Source organism: Lissotriton vulgaris, chromosome 2_1 (genome assembly GCF_964263255.1).
Source record: "Lissotriton vulgaris chromosome 2_1, aLisVul1.2, whole genome shotgun sequence".
Lineage (NCBI taxonomy): Eukaryota > Metazoa > Chordata > Amphibia > Caudata > Salamandridae > Lissotriton > Lissotriton vulgaris.
The window spans coordinates 1,418,392,059-1,418,413,335 of NC_141687.1; the positions used below are offsets into that span (position 1 = coordinate 1,418,392,059).

The 21,277-nt window shown below is 45.5% G+C and overlaps 1 protein-coding gene across 2 annotated transcripts in view; it reads right to left on the minus strand.

The window, feature by feature from the left end:
* Positions 1-8,177, minus strand: part of RIF1 (replication timing regulatory factor 1) — a 424,226-nt gene extending 416,049 nt beyond the window's left edge. Inside the window, exon 1 of one of the 2 annotated variants that reach the window (XM_086957241.1) lies at positions 7,704-8,177. In XM_086957241.1, coding sequence (XP_086813367.1) covers positions 7,704-7,807 — 104 coding nt within the window. In that variant the 5' untranslated portion in view covers positions 7,808-8,177. The remainder of the gene's footprint in view (positions 1-7,703) is intronic. The other variant, XM_086957240.1, reaches the window with a different exon arrangement.
* Between the last annotated feature and the right edge of the window lie 13,100 nt (positions 8,178-21,277).

Sequence of the window (21,277 nt, forward strand, 5' to 3'; positions counted from 1 at the left end):
GTGTCAATGATGAAAACCCAGAGAAAGGAACTGAAAAGGCTTTGTATCATGTATCTTGCGAATTAACGAGATCAAACTGAGCTGACCAAAAAAACAGTGATGTCTCAATCGATTTTAATCTCGCAGGCTATTGAACCATACCTAACCCTGCGACTGACGGAACATGAAAGGTTTTTGTTGGTACGCTTTAGACTTGGGATTCTTTTTAGAACATTGAGCTTTCCTGTTAATAATGATTGGTCACACGACATAAGCAAATGCCCCTGTGGCTATCAGGAAATTAGAAGATATTTACGGTAGCATCTGTCTATATTCCTCAGAAACGCTTTTTATTCAAGGAAATCGATAATGTTTTAAAGTCTGTTCTTTTTTAATTGTACGGAGCCTATGTCTTTTAATAACCTATATATATTTTAACTGTCTTACATTGTGTAAATTGTGTATAAATATGGGTTTTAATGTACTTTTATGGTTATCAATGTTATATAACCGAATAAATTCTTTGAACTGAACGCCATTCAAGTGATTGAAGTGCTACTAAATGATGTACGAGTTAGTGATGGAAAAGTTTGAAATTTAAACAGAATTGCTAGAAGCAACTCTCTTCCTTCTGAACACGCTGTGGAATAGGATTGGTTATTTGAGTAACACAACGGTGATGTTACTGGTGAGGTTGTTTCAGAAGACAGCGGGGTTAACTTTGACTCAGCTACCCCTTCCAGTAGTAATGGCACTAATGAAACTTTTGGACATATTGTTTCTACTTCGCCTTCTAGTGTTGACTTTGCTGACAATTTACAGCTATCACAAGAGTCATCTTCCTCTTCATCTACACTCAATGAGACAGTTTCTCGTCATTCGTTAAAGAAAAGGATGGTCCTGTTGTGGTTGAAGGATTACATGGTCAGTAATAAGTAAATTGCTTACATTGTCAGAAGGATTACATCGTCAGTAATAAGTATATTCCTATTTTTTTATATATATATTTGTTTATGTCTCGTTTTTTCCTTCTTTCCTTATCTTCCTTTTCCGAAGAAAAGGGGGATGTGTTGTGTTTTCATTCTTTATTAGAATTTACATGATATCTTGGTCATGGAACTTTCCTATGTCATTAAGAATGATCAGTGTTCATTAGAATGTTTGCTTTCAAGATTGTCAGTTACTGCTTAAGACTAGAAGCTGTGGTCATGTTGCCTGCAGCTCCTCAATGTCATTAAAGGATTCTTGCTTTAATTGGATCCAGTGTTCTTCGCAACACATCCCATGGCCAAGAAAATTCCTGAGATGAGAAATCACCCAATCGGACCAACTGTACCTGTCCACTAAGAAACGAGCTAAGCAATTTCCATGCCGCCTTTGTTACACCTATCCTGCTTAACCTCTGCATCAGTAGCCCATGATTTACTGTATCAAAGGATGCTGATAAGTCAAGCGGGATCAGAACTGCTCTGCCCCCATTATCTAGAGAACTTTTAATTTCCTCAGTAGCTCTTATGAGCACAGATTCTGTTCTATGTCCGGCCCTAAATCCAAATTGAGTAGAATTCAATAGGTTATTATCCTAGACATGTCAAGCCAGTTGCTCATTCAGGATCTTTTCAATCAGCCTAGCTGGAAGGGGCAGGCAAGATATCGGGCTGTGGTTATTCGAGTCAGAAGGATCTAGGGAAGGTTTTTTTAATAAGGAGGTAGAACTAGTACCTTTTTTCTATTCTGAAGGAAACTGCCCAGAGCAGCAAATGCAGTGGAAAATAGCAGTGAGCTTGGGTACGATGGTATCATCCCCTAATGCTGCTATTTTAGGAGTAATTACAACAAGGGATGGTGAGGGACAGAGTCTCTGAATTAAGCAGAAAGCTCTCACCCAGTCAAGAGATCAGGGCTAGATCCAACACCGTTTTTTAGCTCACTGCACCATCCCAGTTTCAGAACCTGGCTGTATGCAAATTAGTCTGTTCCTGTCCCAGTGCATGATGGGAACAGGGCAAACCAAACTACAAAAGCCAATTCTTACACTGGGAAGGAAACAAGCTCCCGGGGACCGGTTTCTGGCATTACAGCCGTCTTCGGCCCGGTTTGCTTGAATCCTGATGGTGCAATGAGCAAGGGTCTCACATCTGAGAATACCCTTCCACGCTTAGGGTGGACAAAAATAATTACAACAAGGGATGGTGAGGGACAGAGTCTCTGAATTAAGCAGAAAGCTCTCACCCAGTCAAGAGATCAGGGCTAGATCCAACACAGTTTTTTAGCTCACTGCACCATCCCAGTTTCAGAACCTGGCTGTATGCAAATTAGTCTGTTCCTGTCCCAGTGCATGATGGGAACAGGGCAAACCAAACTACAAAAGCCAATTCTTACACTGGGAAGGAAACAAGATAAATAACGGTGATGGATCAAGCCCTGATCTTTGGACTGGGTAAGAGTGGTCTGTTTAACTCAGACACTCTGTTCATCACCACCCCCTTTTTGTAAATCGTTTTTGGCCACTATAGGTGTGGCAGGGTATACTCAGACATGAGTCCCTTTCTCACTGCTCCATCAGGATTCAAGCAAGCCGGGCCGAAGAAGGCTGAAATGCCAGAAACCGGTCCCCGGTAGCTTGTCTCCTTTCTGGTGAAGAATTGGCTTGGTAGTTTAGTCTGCCCTGTTCCCATGATGCACTGGGCCAGGGACAGACTGATTTGCATATAGCCAGGTTCTGAGCTGGGATGGGGCAGTGAGATAAATAACGGTGATGGATCAAGCCCTGATCTTTGGACTGGGTAAGAGTGGTCTGTTTAACTCAGACACTCTGTTCATCACCACCCCCTTTTTGTAAATCGCTATTTTAGGAGGGCACAGGTCTTAGGGAGAACCAGATTTCGCTGATTTTGGGAGAACCAGATTTCGCTGATTTTGGCAAGTAAACAACCTTTCAATAGAGGGTGGAGCGAAATAGCTAAAGGTGCTATTCAACCATTGGCAAGAAAGGACCACTCAGTCCTATGGCACAGACGGCAAAGAGGTGTAGAAATTATTAAAAACATTCAACTTTCTCCCAGAGTACTTCCGCCACTGAATCACAAAAGGATTGGCTATAATCAATGCAATGTTTGATGGTAAACCTGGTTAGTTTCAGTATTGTAGCAAAATGCTCTTTTGCAGAATTTAGACGCTTCTTCCATCTTAGTGGTAAAGAAGGCTGACTTTTCCTGAACAATCAATTTTTTAAACTCATTAACACATTTTTTATAAATTATCTTCTCCTTGGAGTAAATGGCTATCCACTTTTTTCCTGTCTACGACAGCGCTCTTTTGCTGTTCTAAGTTTATCTGAGCACCATGGGGCAGATGGTTTAGGTCTCTTAATTAGTGACCTTTTAACCTGCACCAAGGCGCGAGCAGTGGCATCCAACCAGTGCGTAAGCTGCGCCACTTCAAGTCAACATTTTCCAATTCATTAGGAGTGGAACTTTGTAGCAAACTGGCCATTTAATCTGCTATAATACTATGCCACTAGCGAGATCAAGCAACTGCTGTTGCGAAACGCGTTGGTTTGTGTATTGGTTGGAGAAATGGACATCGAAGAAAAGAATAAAAGAATATTGGGAAACTTGAAAATCTGTGAGTGCTGTCTCATTCCCCTTCCCGTGGGAAAGGGATTTGTTCATATATATATATATATCACGAGTGGCTGTGTGACTATGCATCCTTTTGCGTATAGGTATGCGAATGGCTGTATGGGTCAATAAGTGGTTGTGTTAATAGCTGTGTGGGTGAGTGAGATGTGAAAGTGGCTGTATTAGTGAGTTTGTCAGTGGCTGTATGGATGGGTGACTTGGTGTAAGTGGCTCTATAAGTGAGCGAGTGGGTGTCTGAATGGCTATATGACTGAGTGACTGGGTATGAAAGTGGCTGTACGGGTGGGTGGATGATTTTGTAGGTAAATAAGTGAGTGTGTGAGTAGCTGAATGTGTCTTTATGTGACTGGCTGTATAGGTGAGTAACTGGTTGTTTGATTGGCTGTACGAGTGAATAACTGGCTGTACGAGAGTGACTGTGTGACTGGCTCTATGGAGGAGTGAATATGAGTGAGAGTACTGGTATAGGTCTGGGTATGGATATGTCAGTAGTTGTACGGGTGTGTGAGGTGGCATACGAGAGATTGTATGGGGGTATGAGTAGGTGTGCGAGTGCTTCTGTGGACGATGTCATAAGTGATGTTACTGACCAATGTCATGAGTGATGTAATATGTGAGGTCATAAGCAGTGCATTGCTGGGGCGTGCGTTATAGTTAGCTCAAATTTCTCTCGTTTTGTATGAGAAACCAAACCAGAGAAATTTGGCAGTTATTTACTTGAGACAAGTATAACGTACGCCCCTGCAATGCACTGCTTATTACATCACTGATATTATAGTGTGTGGGTGGAGAGTATGTGTGGGGAGATCTCCCCCTCTACACACACTACATACGAGCTAGCTATAAAAAAAAATGTAAAAAACGATTAGGGACAGCACCCACACAAAAAAAGCTATTTTAAGCACAGGGATAGGCTTTTTTCCCCTATTCCGTGTTTTCAATGGCACAAGGCTATTAGATATCTGCACAAAGCACTTCATAACAGGCCCGCGTGTGCCTCTGTGGAACTGGCTGAATAATCGTTTCAATGTTGTTCTCTGCAGGAGCAGGTCAGCGTGTCTAAGTGTCATAGCTGCAGCTATGTACACGCCTTTTCATATTTTACATACCGTTTGCCTACATAAGACAGGCACAGTTCTCACTGCAGGTATGCGTGCAGGTTGGACAAGCAAGACGTGGACTTCCTCCACACCTCTTCCCTCCTAAAATTATCATTGGGCAGAGCACAAGCAAGGCACCCGCCTCTTATCTGTGCAGCATATTTTGTTTTAACTTACTGGGATATGATGCACACAAAACAAAAATGTGTATAATTTGATTATTAACGTATAAGCAGTGGTTAAAGAGTTTTAAAAAATGTATGGGACTATGATACTGAACACAAAGGGGGCGGGTCAGACACAAACAAAATATTTGGGAACTATTTTGTTGGCCTTTCACCTACAAGTAATTGTATATAGCACGGGATGCACACACCTTAAAATGACAAATGCAAGTTAGACTCATGTTTGAGAAATGCATTGATCTGCTAGGAAAACCCAGCTGGTTATTGCAATCAGTTCAGGTTTCTGTCAGTGTAGCCGGAGGGTCGCCGATCTGAATCCTGGTTGGTGCACCTGGGAATAGCATTGTGTATCTATGGTTATATGAGGGCCCCGTCTGACAAAGTACTATGAATACATACCAGGAGTTTAAACAGTGTATTACAGACTGTATAAAATAGGCTGCTACAATAAAAATAGAAAATGTTATCGCACGCTGTACAAAAGGCAGGCGAATGCAGTATAAGATGAGTTGCCACAAAATTAGCTAAAATATTAAGTGTTTACTGTGCGTTCCAATCAATGTTATATTACTATGGTTGAAAAGATTGGCAATGGCATAAAAGTGTGATAACGGTACAGTGAAGGCGATATAGAGGGAGGTTAGGACAGAGCGAGATGATTACTAGAGAGAGATGTAAAGGCAGAGAAGCATGGGGGGTGGTGGCAGAGCAAGCTAAGTGACAGGTCATGGGAGGAGGAGTGGTGACATAACGGGAATGGCAAGGAAAGGTGATGACATGACTGTGGTGGCAGAGGAAGACACTATCACAGGAGGCTTGCTGAGGATGGTGACAAGTGGGATGGTGGTGATATAGGAGGGTTATGGCAGGGTAAGTTAATGACAGGAGAATAACTTTTTGGGGGCTTTAAACTGTGATAAACTAAGGGACATCAGTAAAATAAAATGCCAAAATATTGCTGCAAAAAAATGCAAATGTGTGCAGCACAATTTCAATGTTTGTGCCACAAAACACAGGGGGTATTAATAAAATAGAGAAGTGCAATATTCTGCATCAGGGCTGAAACAAAATAATGCTATATACTCTAGCAGGAATACAGCAATATTGTTTGGCCCAATCAAACCTTGGAAATGCAAATCTCTAGGTGACATCTTGATCCGACGGGGAGTAAAACTCAAGTGACTTAGTCCCATGTAGCCCATTCACCTAGTCCACTTTCTTGCCAATTACGACATTCTCATTCCATTTCTAAAAAGTGGACATACCAAAGCATCCAAAAAAAACGTTTAGCAACTATCCTAAATATAATCTAAAATGCAATGGGCTTGGGAACTCAATCAAACTGTAGTAAAACGATAATCCTCAACGAATGTTAAGAGCATACATTCGTGCAGGTAAAGGTGTGAAAATATACAACGCAAAACGTGTGTATGTTTATTGAGGAACGATTAGGTTAGAAGCTGGAAATGCGGATATACAAGCATTTTATCCAAAAGGGTTGGACAGAAAATACGTGTCTAATCAAGAAAGAGTAGCAGTAGTTTCCAAATGACAAAAAATAAAAACACAGTCACGGAGAGGGAGGGGGCTATCTGGCATGGGGGTTGCGACTTAAAACGCGTGGAGTGTCATAAGAGATCCCAGTTAAGAACATACCTAGAATAAACCAAACGATGCAAGTAACCACGTATTTTTGGAGATACGCGAGATATACATCGAAGCAGGAGGACATGTTTACACACACACACACACACACACACACACACCTTATATTCGAGAGAAAAACAAGACTGAGTAGTCCGAAAAGAGTGTGTTAAACCTCAGCGAAATCAATTTAAAATACAGGGCACTTACGTTTCAAATGGCCGCCCTGCCTTGAAATCGTGCAAATCATAATGCACTCAAGCTGCCCGTGATGACCTAGGGAGGTTTAGGAGTCGTCCAAGAACAGCCAAAATCAATTTCCATCCCACTGTTATTACTGGGTTAGATTTACCCCAAAACAAACTCTGCGGAACCCTAAGTGGCACACCATAAAGTTACCGTGGTTGGGGGTTCCATAACCGTGACAAGAAGGGTCTCATTTAGTGATATCTTAAGTTATAAATAAGCAGGGTGTAATAAGTAAGGATGCCCAAAAATCTCCAACAGGATATGCACCAAACAATTAATAGAGAGTGACAAATTAACAGGGACAGTGTAAAGAAGATCTGAACAAGCACAGACACATAAGACTGCACAGCAAAATATATCATTTTGGCGGAAAATAAAGACAAATGTTGGCATTAGGCCTAAACAGTAGCGCACTCGGAGTTAAGACCTGCATTTGCGTTCACTTAATCCTCCGCTCAGTGACAGTATCACGTGACCAGCTACAGGGCACCTACATCCTGACCACAGCAGGGTACTCTAACGTCATAACACACTGAACTGCATGCTGTGATGCTGGTTGCACTAAGATCATAGTACACAAGACATGTTTCGTTTGGGCCAGGCCATAGTGATTATAAACTACGGCAGGCTATCTCAGGGTCGCAGCATGTTAAGAAGACTGTAAGCGACCGTGCCAGAGACAAATCAATAAGGGGTCTGTCCAGAATGACAAGGAGGAAATGCCCAAGCAAGGGTTCACACTAGAGCACTTTCCAGACTGAAGTGCCAGGGGTCGGCAGTGACGTGGGCTCAGAGGGCAGCTCGGTCAGTGCGGTGCCATGTCAGCCCCTGGGTCGGTGGGGTGCGGCAGAGTCACATGGCCCCTTCTTTTAGGACCATATAAGCGATGCTTTCGCACTCACTTAGCCAGGGTGAGGAAGGCGTCCGTCCGCTCCGTCTGCGAGGCCGAGTCGTCCTCCAGGATCTCCAACAGGGGCTGCAGGTTGGGGTCCTCGGCTCGCGTCATCGTGCCCCCAAAACCCGCAGAGATGATGCAGCGTGTCAGCGGCCCAGCTAGACACCAACAAGGAAGGGATTGGCAAACTGTAGCCACGCAGGGACGGCAGAGCAGAAATACGGTCTAATCTGCCAAAGCCAGGCGTTGCAGCTGTGAGCCTTACGGTGTACATACAGCTGGGGGGGAAATCCTGCCACTTCTGCGCCGGCAGTGTGGGGGCCCGGAGCAGTTGGAGGGTCAGTGCTCGGCGGGAGTCTGTGGCGGGAGCTGCAGCTAGCAGGCGCACTTTTCGCGGGTCCTGCGCTCAGATCTCCCAGCCTCGCCTCTTTTTCCCCGCGCTCTGAAGCCTCCTCCCCAATCTCCGCCCGGCTAAAATGGCGCCGCGTGACAGAACGTGTGCAGTGTTCACAATCGAGGCAAGAACGCATCGATGGAATGTTACAACAATCGTTGCCAGGCACACTTTGGTAAGCAAGCGCAACCAGTTTCAAAATCAGCTCAAATGACCCAAAGTTCACTTAACGACATGGACAGAAAAGACTGTTCAACTCTAACCCTTGAAAAGTGCTTAAGACCGGGGCGCAACTAGATCCGAATTTGGGAGGGTTGGGGAGCAGCGTAAAACTCCCAGGCAGGGCGGGATCCAGCGGCCGATAAGTGGCGGCCGATACGATAGTCTTTTTTTGGCGCTCTCCTCCCCTGCACGAATTCTATTACTGGAGCTGAGGCTTCAGATTATGCTTCTCAATCTTTACTGCCAAAACACAGCAGCCAATGAAAATGCATATTTTCATAAATACAGTATAACAAAACTACATTTCCCATGATACACACATGTATAGGCACGCCCCCATAGTCCATAAGAACCAGCGTAGGATTGGTAACGCGGGCATTCGGGAAATGCCCGAGGGGCCTGTGTCCAAGTGCTGCTGTGGGCCTCTTTTTTTTATGTCTGGGGTGACCATTTGGGCGCTGTCTCCATTGTTCGAATACAGCCAGCGGCCCAGTAGGTGTCTGAGTGGCCTTTCTTGAGGCAGATGGGCGCTCATTACCTCCGTTTAGCAACAGGCAAGAGGCAGCGTCGGATTGGTAATGGGGGCATTCGGGCAATGCCCGAGGGGCCGGGGTCCGAGTTACAGCAGAGGGATGCTTTTGAGCAGCCTGCGGGCCGATTTAGGCGGCGTCTCTATTGTTCGACTATACCGCCAGCAGCCCAGTGGGTGTCTGAGTGGCCTTTCTGGAGGGAGATGGGAACTCATTATCTCCCGTATAGCAGCAACAGGTAGAGGTGTCACCCCTTTTCTTTCGCTGAGCCTCCCATTAATGTAGACATACAGAGCGGGGCAGGGGGCCTGAGCAGTAGTGGCCTCACTTGTTTTCAGGTGTGTTTCACTAGTGTAAACTGATGCGTGCATTTTTTTTACCCCGCCCTTTTATGTAAAATTACGCTAAAAGCAGTGATTTGAGGAAAGGCATTATGCAAATGTGGGGCGATTTTTTTTTTTACGCGTGCCATAACCGATATTTAATCCCAATCCAATCCTGGCAAGAGGTGTCAATTCCTTTGTCTCGCTGGCCGGCCCATTAATGTCTGCACATGCTGAGTGGGGGCAGGGGCCTGAGGAGAAGTGGCCTAACTTGTTTCACCACTGTAAACTAACGTATGCATTTTGTTTTACCCCCCACCCCTAAAGTTTTTTTTATATGATTACGCCATAGCAGTGATTTGAGGAGTGATTATGCAAATGTGGGCCGAATTTTTTTTTTTGCGTGCCCGGGCCGATTTTCAATCCCAATCCAACCCTGATAAGAACCCTCTGCATGCCTCCATCTTCCTCTTTCTTTGCTGCTCACAGCAAGAGTTAAGTGCACCTATTTACTGGTTCCCTTACTTTGCTTGGCATGGGGATAGTTGAATGCATTTAATACTTGGGAATTGTTTCATTGACATTGTCTGGTTATGTATGGTGCCTTAGCTCACTTGTGGATCGATTGTGCCGTATTATCATAATTTCAGAGCTTCGCTCCTGTCCGCCTCATGAAGCCGCGATCGCCTGGGGTAACACGGGCTGTGCGACGGCTTCAGTTGAAGTCAGGTTCATTGCCGACCTCGCAACGATAGTTGCGCTCTGGGTATACGGTCCCTGACCGGCAGAGGGGCGTCCGCGATTCTTCACAGGAGCCTCGGTTACCTGCAAGTTCTCTTTCAACTCGCGTTGGGCATCCCTAATAGCCCTCCTAGGCGTACAGGCCGGGTGGCTCACAGCCGACGCGTGCCCCCAAAACAAAACGCGACCAAATTGGGCTTGTTTTGGGCAGTTTTGGTTGCGTTTGGGCTGCGCGCCTCGGCGCGATTTCCTCGGCAGACTCGGATTGCATTTTAGAGCGTTCAGCACACCGGCAGCCTCTCTGTGTAACCGCCTGCACCAAAGGTTGTAAAATCTCGGCCATTAGAGCGAGCACACGCTCTCTGGACAGTATTATGGCCCAGGTCACTGACCTATATGACTACAGCTTTGCTGAGGGGGTCTAAGTAACTTTGCATTATATTGTGTGCGTGTGGGCTGACCCCCCCCCCCCCCCCCCCCCCATTACCCCTCCTGGTAGTGAATATTTAGGAGTTGCTCCACTAATATAAGTATTTATCCAACCCTAATTATGGATGAGTGGGTTCAGGACCCTGAAGAATACTATGAAGGGGAGGAGGAAGTTGGTGAAGGACAGCAGGAGGCTGTCTTGGAGGACAACCTAGTGGAAGCCCTAGATGCTTCCGTCCAAGCTTCAGTTAATAGAGCTATGGAGACCAAAGTCCCTCAAACTGTGCAGAAAGCAGTGGCAGTAGCCCTACGCCCAATTAGGAAACAACTGGAGGGTTTCGCCAAACGTCATGGCTACGGCAAGAAACATCAGAAAAAGAAATCTGAGGCTTCTACTTCGGGCATAGGCTCAAGTACTCACAAACAATGGCCGCACTCCCAGACTCTTGCGACCCTGCCTCCTAGTGGGTCGACGGAACATGCCTACGCAGGTGGTTTACCCAAAGCTACGGCCAAGGTTCAGGTTGATACGGATACCACTACCACTAACACTGACACAGACACTGACACTTCAGAGGAGCCTTCTCCTCCACCGAAGAAAGCCAAGTTTGGCCCCAAGGCTTCGGCCGAGCCTCCAAACACCCCTTTCACGTTTGACCCCTCAGAAATCGTCCACCCCCGGTCCTCGGACTGGATACCGCCTCTTGCGGTTTCAGATTACCTTCATGAAAATCTGAGGAAGGGATTCTCGAGAGAAGTACGTAACCGACTCAGATCAGAGTGCCCCATGACACAGAGTCGAAGCACGCTAGAGCGACACCTCGTCCTTACGACTACTCTGCTTCAGAGCTTAGGATTTGTTATCAATCAAAAGAAGTCGGTGATTGTTCCAACTCAGGTAATAGACTTCCTTGGGTTTACGATAGACTCACTGTCGGCCCATCTGTCTCTTCCCAGGGCGAAATTGAGGGATCTCAAGAAGGAAATCCTGAAGCTGTTGAACAGTCAGACAGTCACACTCAGGGCGATTGCCAGAGTTGTGGGGATATTAGCCTCCTCGATTCAGGCAATATTCCCGGGCCCTCTTCATTACACGGCCCTTCAACGACTAAAAATCAGGCATCTTCAGAGGGGATTGTCCTACTCGGACATCATTCCTCTGTCAGAGGAAGGCAGAACCGAATTACAGTGGTGGCTAAGACATGTGGACGCCTGGAAAGGCAGAGCGAGATTCGCCTCTCAACCAGAGGTGTTAATCGAGTCGGGCGCCAGCCGTTGGGGCTGGGGCGCGCGCTGCGGAGACGTCTCCACGGGCGGCAGATGGTCACAGCAAGAGCTATCCTTGGACATAAACTGCTTAGAACTGCTCGCAGGGTCGTTCGCAATTCGGACACTATCTCCGAGGCAGACATCTTGTTGTATCCTCCTACGCTTGGACAATGTGTCCGCGGTGAGGTAAATCAACAAGTTGGGCGGCACAAGATCGTCTCTTCTTGTACAGATAGCCGAAGATTTTTGGCATTACTGCCTCACGAATCAGATCTCAGTGATGGCGGAATACATCCCGGGACAATCCAACCAGGTGGTGGATTGGAACTCCAGACACCTGAGGGATTACAGTGACTGGAAATTGCTTCCCGAAGTCTTCCAGTGGCTTCAGAGAATTTGGGACCCGTTCTCGATGGACCTATTTGCCTCCAGACTGACACATCAGCTCCTTCAGTTTTTCAGCTGGAGGCCGGACCCATTAGAGAAAGCGACCAATGCCTTTCTCCAGGTTTGGTCGTCTGCGATCCAGTATGCGTTTCCCCCGTTCTTGCTGATATCCAGAGTCATGACGCAGGTGATCAAGCAACGGGCGGAGATAGTCTTGGTGACGCCGTGGTTGACGTCCCAGTCGTGGTTCCCCAAGTTGTTGCAGTGGAGTTGCGATCTCCCCAGACTCCTACCGGAGTCGGAGGTGCTGTTGCTGGACCCTCTTCAGGAGCGACATCCATTGATTCTAGAGGGCAGACTCAGATGAGGGCAAGGAGGCTTTCAGGGAACAGTGACAGCTCCCAGGAGTTTCAAGCAGGACTTCTGAATTCATCAGACAGGCCTGGGCACCTTCTACCAGGAAACGGTATTCCTCAGCCTGGAAGAACTGGGTAGATTGGTGCTTGGACCGACATCTGGATCCTGTGGGGGCGGAATTATCCCATGTGTTGAATTTTTCGTCGGATAAGGCAGCGGAAGGGCTGGCCTATCGTTCAGTGAACAATTTCAGGTCGGCAATTTCTGTGGGGCATGCCCAGATATATGGGAAACCGGTAGGTATGCACCCGGTAGTATGCAAACTACTTAAGGGAATTAGGGTTGCCAATCCGCCTAAACCCAAATATACGGCTCTATGGGACGTCTCTTTAGTTATTGCCTTATTTAATAAATGGCCTGCTAATACACTCTTATCCAGAAAACAGTTGTCGGCCAAGCTGGCCATGCTGCTTTGCCTGTCGTCGTGCAGATGTTCATCAGATGTGAGGGCACTCGACGTAACAGGTAGAGTATTAACCCCGGAAGGGGTTTCATTCACCATTACAGTTCGTACTAAAACATTGTCACGTCATATTGATTATAATTCCTTTAATGAAAATGACAAATTATGTGTGGTACAATGTTTAAAGGCATACGAGGAATGTACAAAGGCCTTGCGGCCTCAGGGTTGTTCTCAGTTACTGATTGCATTGCAGAAACCTTTTAAACCTGTGTCGGCCGCCACCATTGCCAGATAGCTTAGTTTTATAATGAAAGAAGCTGGTGTTGACACTCAAATGTTTGGTGCTCATTCTGTAAGAGGCGCTATGGCGTCAAAGACGTTCATGTTGGGTTCTACTATTCAGGACATTATGCTTTGTGCAGACTGGTCCTCTGAGTAAACTTTTAACCCCTTCGGTGCTCATGATGAGGTCAGCTCGTCATGAGGCACAGTGCTTGTGTGCTCATGACGAGCTGAGCTCGTCATGACCACACCCATTTCTATTAGGGCCCAGCACAGGAGAGGAATATCTCAAGCAGCCAAGGTGTTAAGACATATTATTATAAGCCGGTGGGTGATATTACGTCTGTGGTATTTAAAGAGCGGTAAACTAGCATAATCTGAAGCCTCCGGTCCTGTAATAGAATCAAAAATTTGCTAGCATTCGCGACAAGAATTTTCAATTCTATTAAGGACACGGAGGCGAGGATTATCCCACCCAGCTTGATTAAGTGTAACAAGCTTGCCCACCCACATATTCAGTGGTTACGGTTGTTTCATTTCCTTTGTTTCAGGATCAGACAAGAAGTCTGAATAGACGAAGAAGGCTGCCAGGAACCTATGCCTGATGATCATTGTTTCTTCCACGTTGGAGGAATTGTACAGTTATTCAGGTTAGCATTGGACTTGTGTTCACTACAAAGAAAGAGGAAGATGGAGGCACGCAGAGGGTTCTTCTGAACTATGGGGGCGTGCCTATACATGTGTGTATCATGGGAAATGTAGTTTTGTTATACTGTATTTATGAAAATATGCATTTTCATTGGCTGCTGTGTTTTGGCAGTAAAGATTGAGAAACATAATCCTCGCCTCCGTGTCCTTAATAGAATTGAAAATTCTTGTCGCAAATGCTAGCAAATTTTTGATTCCCTCACTACCTCTCTCCAAAGGTGCACCTCAACTCTCCAAATGGCCAATTTGTGAGACACATTTCATTTTTTTATAGTGCTACTCATAGTTCACTAACATTCCATTCTGTAATCTGCATGGTACACTTTTTTTACAGCAGGCACATTAACCCTATGCGCTACTTGCCATGAGCTGAAATAGGCAAAATTCCTAACTCTCACCAATAGGAACATTAATCACCAGCGTTATCTTGGTATTTTTATTGTTGCCAGAAAACTGCCTGATCGACAGGGAAGTAGGTGTGCTTTAAAACCTCAAAATATTTTTAAACATAGCCCCCCACCACCAAAGTCAACGCCAGGTGCAGCTCCACTAGTTGCACCACCCTAAAGCCAGTTCTGCTCCCAGCAATGGGGCAGGACAAGCATTTCCAGAAATGGATCAGAGCTAACCTCAAAGCTTTTATATGAGGAAAAAGATATATGTAAGTGGTGGGGTGTAATGCTTCCCACAAATTCCTGCAAGCAAAAGAAGTTAACAGATTTCTTGTAGATGATTTAAGGGAGAGTAGACTTCTTCTTTAAGAATGTTTTGAAACTTTTGGGACCAAAGCAGCTAAAGTACCACAGACCCTTATAGGACACTCATGAAATATTCCAGTACTTTCATGGTAAACCTGAGAAGCTTGGCCTTTCCTAGGAGCCAGTCTCGTTTTTAAAAAAATGTCTTAAGTCAAAAATGACTTCCACTGTACCAAGGTAATTTTTTCATGAGTGAGCCCTTTATGCCAAGGAGTACATTCAATGTGACAGTGTCAGAAATTTACCACGGATACTGAGCCAAAGTCATGGGTACCTTTGAATACAAGGGTCAGCATTTTGTCCCCTATAAAATCAGTGCAGGAAATCATATGACAAGAGCTACTTTAAATATCAGTTCCAACATTTTGCTATGGATCCACCCCATATGCTAAGAATTAAGGGCAGCATGTCAGGGCATTCGGCCAGATACAGTGGTGCGTGTTTTGTGTCCCTGACACTGAGTACGACTGGGCTAGTGGCTTCCTTAGTTAGACAGTTCGAGCCCCCAAAACAACTTATGGTGTCTTAATAGAAATTACAACAAACAGAGGCAGCCCTGTAACCCAAACATGGGGCTGTGAATGCTACAGTAGTCCAGGTTCCTAGTTCAAAAATTAAACATTTGCGACTTCAAATGATAAAAAAAGATCCCATTCAAAGAAATCATGAAATAATTCAGTACCCATAAAAAATTATCAAAAAAAAATATTTTTTATTTATAGAAAATTCAAATACACAATAATGCAGAGGGTGCTCAAAAGGTCGTCGCAACAGACATCTGCTCCCTCCTCGACAGAGGGGAGATTGTGCCTTCATCGTCCTGGACCTCTCGGCAGCCTTCGACACAGTCTCTCATCGCACCCTAGCAAGCAGACTCTACGACGCAGGGATCCGTGACAAGGCCATCGACTGGATCCACTCATTCCTCTCCAGCAGAACGTAGTGGGTCAAACTCCCACCCTTCCTCTCAGATCCCACACTGATCACCTGCGGAGTTCCCCAAGGATCCTTCACCAGCACCACCCTGTTCAACATCTACATGGCCCCGCTCACCCCCATCGTCAGATCCCACGGACTCAAGATTGTATCCAATGCAGACGACACCCAACTCATCCTCTCCCTATCGAACAAATTCAACATATCCAAACATAACTTTCAAGAAGGAATGGAAGCAGTCACCAAGTGCATGAAGAGCAGCTGCCTACAACTCAACACAGACAAAACCGAAGCACTCATCATGGGTCCACACCCCAACGCCTGGAACCCGTCCACCCCCAAGGACTACACACGCAACCTCAGAATCATCCTGGATTCCGAGATCAAGATGGACCGCAAAATCAACGCTATCTCATCCTCCTGTTTCCACACCCTATGACTCCTATGAAAGTCCTTCAAATGGATCCCCCTTGAACACAGAACGACCGTTACCAACGCCCTAATCAGCTGCAGACTCGCCTACGGCAATGCTCTCTATGTCGGAATCAACAAGAACCCCACCCCCAGGACTCCAGAATGCTGATACGGACCATGTACAGATAAGGGTTACAATGGCATGACCTAACAGTGACTAGGGGCTCAAGTATAATGGCTTGTACTAATCCTGTAAGACCTCTTTTACTCCGCAGCGAAAAAACAGAGCTCCAAAAGTCTTTGGGTCTCAAAATTATGTCCCAGAACACTGCTGTGCACTTTCCAAGTTTACAAATGTACAAAGGCCAGTGGGCGAAGGAGGGGGCGGGAGGGTCTGGTAGGCACCACGCGCCAATACTTTTATATTTAAGAACAAAAAGTTCACCCACTTTTTGTGAAAGGACAACTGTCTCGGGAGGGTTCATTTCAAAAGTTAAAATGCTTCAGTTAAAGTGCAAGGCAGGGAGTCTCCTGTGCTATGAAATTGTAGGAGGGACATACAGCTAAACACGTCTTCTAGCCTGGGTGCCTGCTTTCCTGAAAGAAACGTAAATGTGCACAAATGGTCAAACTGTAAATGTAAAGGGTGCTAGGAACCCGGTATTTGCTTTAATTGAATGAATCACTTGAAGATTTCGGATGGCATATATTTCTTCTTTTTGAGTAGTAATGCAAGGACGTTATCTTCTGAGCTGTGAAGTCTGTGCTTTTAAAGAAAGGACAACTATAAAAAATGCACTGGCATTCCTAAAATCTGTATTTTGGAAGCACTGTTTTTTTAATAATGAACCTTTTTGAATATTTTGTAGCTGCCTGTCTTATACTGTGAGTACTACAAGTTTAAAGTAATTGACTTACATATGCACTGTGCTTTCTGTCACAGACCGGGACATCATAATACCAAATATACACAAGCCACTGTTCTCGACTGTACCAACCAGAGTTTCATTCTGTGACCTTCTTGTTACAGACACAGACCTCTGCAGTGCATTAACTAACAAAAGGTTTCATAATGGATGATAGTGAATTTCCCACAGATTAATTTGACATGCATTTATTTTTCATTTAAGTTTTCATATGTAGTTACAGTGGCGACTGCTGTAAAAGAAAAAGGTGGTAGGGGGAGAAAAGAAGAGAGAAAATAAAAGACTATTTACCTGCCGCTGCCGGATGTGGCCCTGCTCCTCTGCTCCTTTTCCTATCCCAGACTTCAGGCGGACTGGTGCACACTGCGCAGGCTCCCATATGCCAATCCAGACCTTGCTCCTATTCTGGGAATACTACTACCCAGCATGACAGAAGTGCTGGGATTGGTCTGAGCGGTCTGGTTTGACACTCATTCGGGGCCTGGTAGCCTGTGCCTGCTCTGGTTTGACACTCATTCAGGACCTGGGATTCTGTGCCTGTTCTCCACTCAGATGTTAAGCACAACTGGGGTGGAGAGATCTAAGTGCACATGTCAGTTTGGCTGTCCTAAGATGGCTGGCCAAACCTACATGCACACTTACAGCAGAGCCCACCACTCCTCCTCCCTGCTGCAACTGCTGTCATTCAGGATAGCCCGGCCCAACCTTTGACTTGATTTAGTGAGGAAAGATAAAATGATAATAACCTTTTTTATTATCTGTTTATTTTTTATGTTTTCACTGATAAGAGAGCAGTGGGGTGAGGCTCCCCCACCTTAACAGAGGAGCCGCTGCTGTGTTGTTACTTGAAGGTGAAGGACCAAAAAAGATTGCAGAATATTTCATTTTTTAGCCACGCCTTTGACCCCGCCCCCCACGCTCTCTCGCCCCACTCCCTTTGCGCACAGCACATTTTACATCAGGCTCCGGTGGAGATCAGTCCTTCCCTGACCCCCTAACTAAATGAGATTATGAGTTCAGGTGTCTTTCCATTGCTTTGGAAAAAGGCCTGTATCAGACCTATCCTAAAAAAAACACACTAGATCCCTTGGAGAACAAAAACTATCCCCCAATATCCTGTCTCCTGCTACCCTCTAAGATCCTGGAGAAAGCCATGAACTTTGAACTGACGGAGTATTTGGATCATAACAACATCCTTGACTCCAACCAGCATGGCTTCAGATCTCGGCACTCTACTGAGTCAGCCTTGATCATGGCGTCAGAAGAGATCCGCAAGGTGATGGATGGAGGGGGTAGGGCCGCCCTTATACTGCTTGACCTAACAGCAGCATTTGACACCGTAAATCATGTGGTATTGATGCGAAGGTTAAAGGCTGCTCTCATTAGGGATGAGGCTCTGTGAGAAGTTGGCCTGATATATGATGTCTCCAATTCTGGGGGCACCTTGTATCAGTCCAAACAATCCCTTATGGTGGTGGTTGTAAGCCAACCTTATAGACAAGCTATCCTAGGGGTAGCGTGGACTAAGCAGCCTTCAGGCTAAACTCAAGAGGGCATGTGAAGCCAGCTGTTTTACCAAATGCAATCCTGTAATATCAAATGAAAGGACACCACACAAGTTATATATTATAAAAATATATGTATTTATTCTCAGAATAATCTCCTGTACTCTTTATGAGTATAGAAGCACAAGCGTTTAAACAAAAGCACAGTAAAACATATGAAAGTTGCACAATTTGGATGAGGCCAGGGGCCACTCAAACCATATACTAAATAAGTGGTATAAGTATCACTAATCGAACAGTGGTCAGGCCTAGGGCCTGGGGAATCGCTGGGACTAATCGGGACTAGCAGTGATGAAGTCGGGAAAAGCCAGCGGGATTCGGTGGCAGCGCTTAAAGCACACACATGCACCAATGCAAAGTCAATGGTGCGTAAAAGTTATCGAGTTACAGTTTTAGGAGTCTTCCGACTGGACTAGAAGTACAAAACTTTAGACTTAGACACTAGAGGTGTATACCACTACAGGAGCACCGGCGTTCAAGAGTTACCTCACCCACAGGAAGCAGGTGCACAGGTGCAAAGTTGTAATGGCTTTCGTCGTGTAGATCTATGAAGCCTGGAGATGAAGATGCTGCAGGCGGCCAGAAGAGAAGTGTCCGGTGCGATCCAAGGGTGGATCGAAGATGAAGAGTACCTGAAAGCAGAGGGGACAGAGTCTGGGTCACTCAGCAGTGACCAGGGTGGAACCTGGAAGGAACCAGGCAATGTTGGGCGCAATCAGGTGATTGTCAAGGAGCTTGCCTCCGCTGCCACGTGGACTCTGGGGCACGAGGATGTCCAGGAGTGGATCACGAGCTGTCCCTCGAAGGCTCTGGCTGTCGGCGGTGTCGGCTTCCGGATTGGAGCAAACAAACCATGGCAAGCGCAACCCACACAGGATTCGAAGATCGCTTCTTACTCGGACCAGCAAGGTCAGAGCGGGTGCTCCTTTTCAGGGGAGCAAGGGCCAGTACGGAGCAACCAGACTGGCAGAGCAAATTCAAAGGTTCGTCGGTACTGGGGCCGGTAGCCAACGGGCAAGCGACCGGACCAACGCGTCAAGCAGAAAGATGCAGAAGGGCCCCACGCAGCACTCAGTGAATGTGGAGGAGGGAGCTTTGGTGTAAAAGCTGCTCGGGGCTGGGGCTTCTCAAACCCCAATGCACAGCGTCGAGGGAGCCTCGGGAGCTGCACGGTCAGCACTTCGTAGTTTTTCCAAGATGGCCGTCCCCACGCTTCAGGTCGCCTCCACGGGTCTCAGACTTGCTGGGACTGTGGATCGGGCTGTTGGAAGGCAGGAACACTGGGTTCTGTCGATCTCTGTCGCGGATGTATGATGTTACAACGCGTACTTTTAGCACGCATACCATTACCACTGATTTTTTACAACGCAGGTCATTTTACAACGGATACCATTACAACGCAATACACTACAACGCAGATACTATTACAACGCAGACCATTACAACGTAAGTATAATTATAGGTAAGTATATAATATTAATATATAATGTAAATAATTATTTTTGAATTTTTAATTTAAATTATTTATTATTTAATTAATAAAACAAATTAAATCAAATAATTGTAATTTTTAAATTTGTAAATATATATTAAAAATACCCCTGTACCCCAAAACCCAAACCCAGCCCTTAAACCTAAAAATACCCCTGTACCCCAAAACCCAAACCCAGCCCTAAAACCTAAAAATACCCCTGTACCTCAAAACCCAAACCCAGCCCTAAAACCTAAAAATACCCCTGTACCCCAAAACCCAAACCCAGCCCTAAAACCTAAAAATACCCCTGTACCCCAAAACCCAAACCCAGCCCTAAAACCTAAAAATACCCCTGTACCCCAAAACCCAAACCCAGCCCTTAAACCTAAAAATACCCCTGTACCCCAAAACCCAAACCCAGCCCTAAAACCTAAAAATACCCCTGTACCTCAAAACCCAAACCCAGCCCTAAAACCTAAAAATACCCCTGTACCCCAAAACCCAAACCCAGCCCTAAAACCTAAAAATACCCTTGTACCCCAAAACCCAAACCCAGCCCTAAAACCTAAAAATACCCCTGTACCCCAAAACCCAAACCCAGCCCTTAAACCTAAAAATACCCCTGTACCCCAAAACCCAAACCCAGCCCTAAAACCTAAAAATACCCCTGTACCCCAAAACCCAAACCCAGCCCTAAAACCTAAAAATACCCCTGTACCCCAAAACCCAAACCCAGCCCTAAAACCTAAAAATACCGCTTTACCCCAAAACCCAAACCCAGCCCTAAAACCTAAAAATACCCCTGTACCCCAAAACCCAAACCCAGCCCTAAAACCTAAAAATACCCCTGTACCCCAAAACCCAAACCCAGCCCTAAAACCTAAAAATACCCCTGTACCCCAAAACCCAAACCCAGCCCTAAAACCTAAAAATACCCCTGTACCCCAAAACCCAAACCCAGCCCTAAAACCTAGAAATACCCCTGTACCCCAAAACCCAAACCCAGCCCTAAAACCTAAAAATACCCCTGTACCCCAGAACCCAAACCCAGCCCTAAAACCTAAAAATAATAATAATAATAATAAATAATAATATTAAATAATAATAAATAATAATAATAATAATAATAATAAAAAATAATAATAATAAATAATAATAATAATAAGATAAACTTACCTATAATTATACTTACGATGTAATGGTATGCGTTGTAATAGTATCTGCGTTGCAGTGTATTGCGTTGTAATGGTATCCGTGGTAAAATGACCTGCGTTGAAAAAAATCCGTGGTAATGGAATCTGTTGTATAAAATCCGTGGTAACAGTTACATACCCTCTGTCGCTCAAGTTCCAGCAGGAACTGCAACAAAGCAAACAGTGAGGCGCTGGATGGTGCCTGTTTGC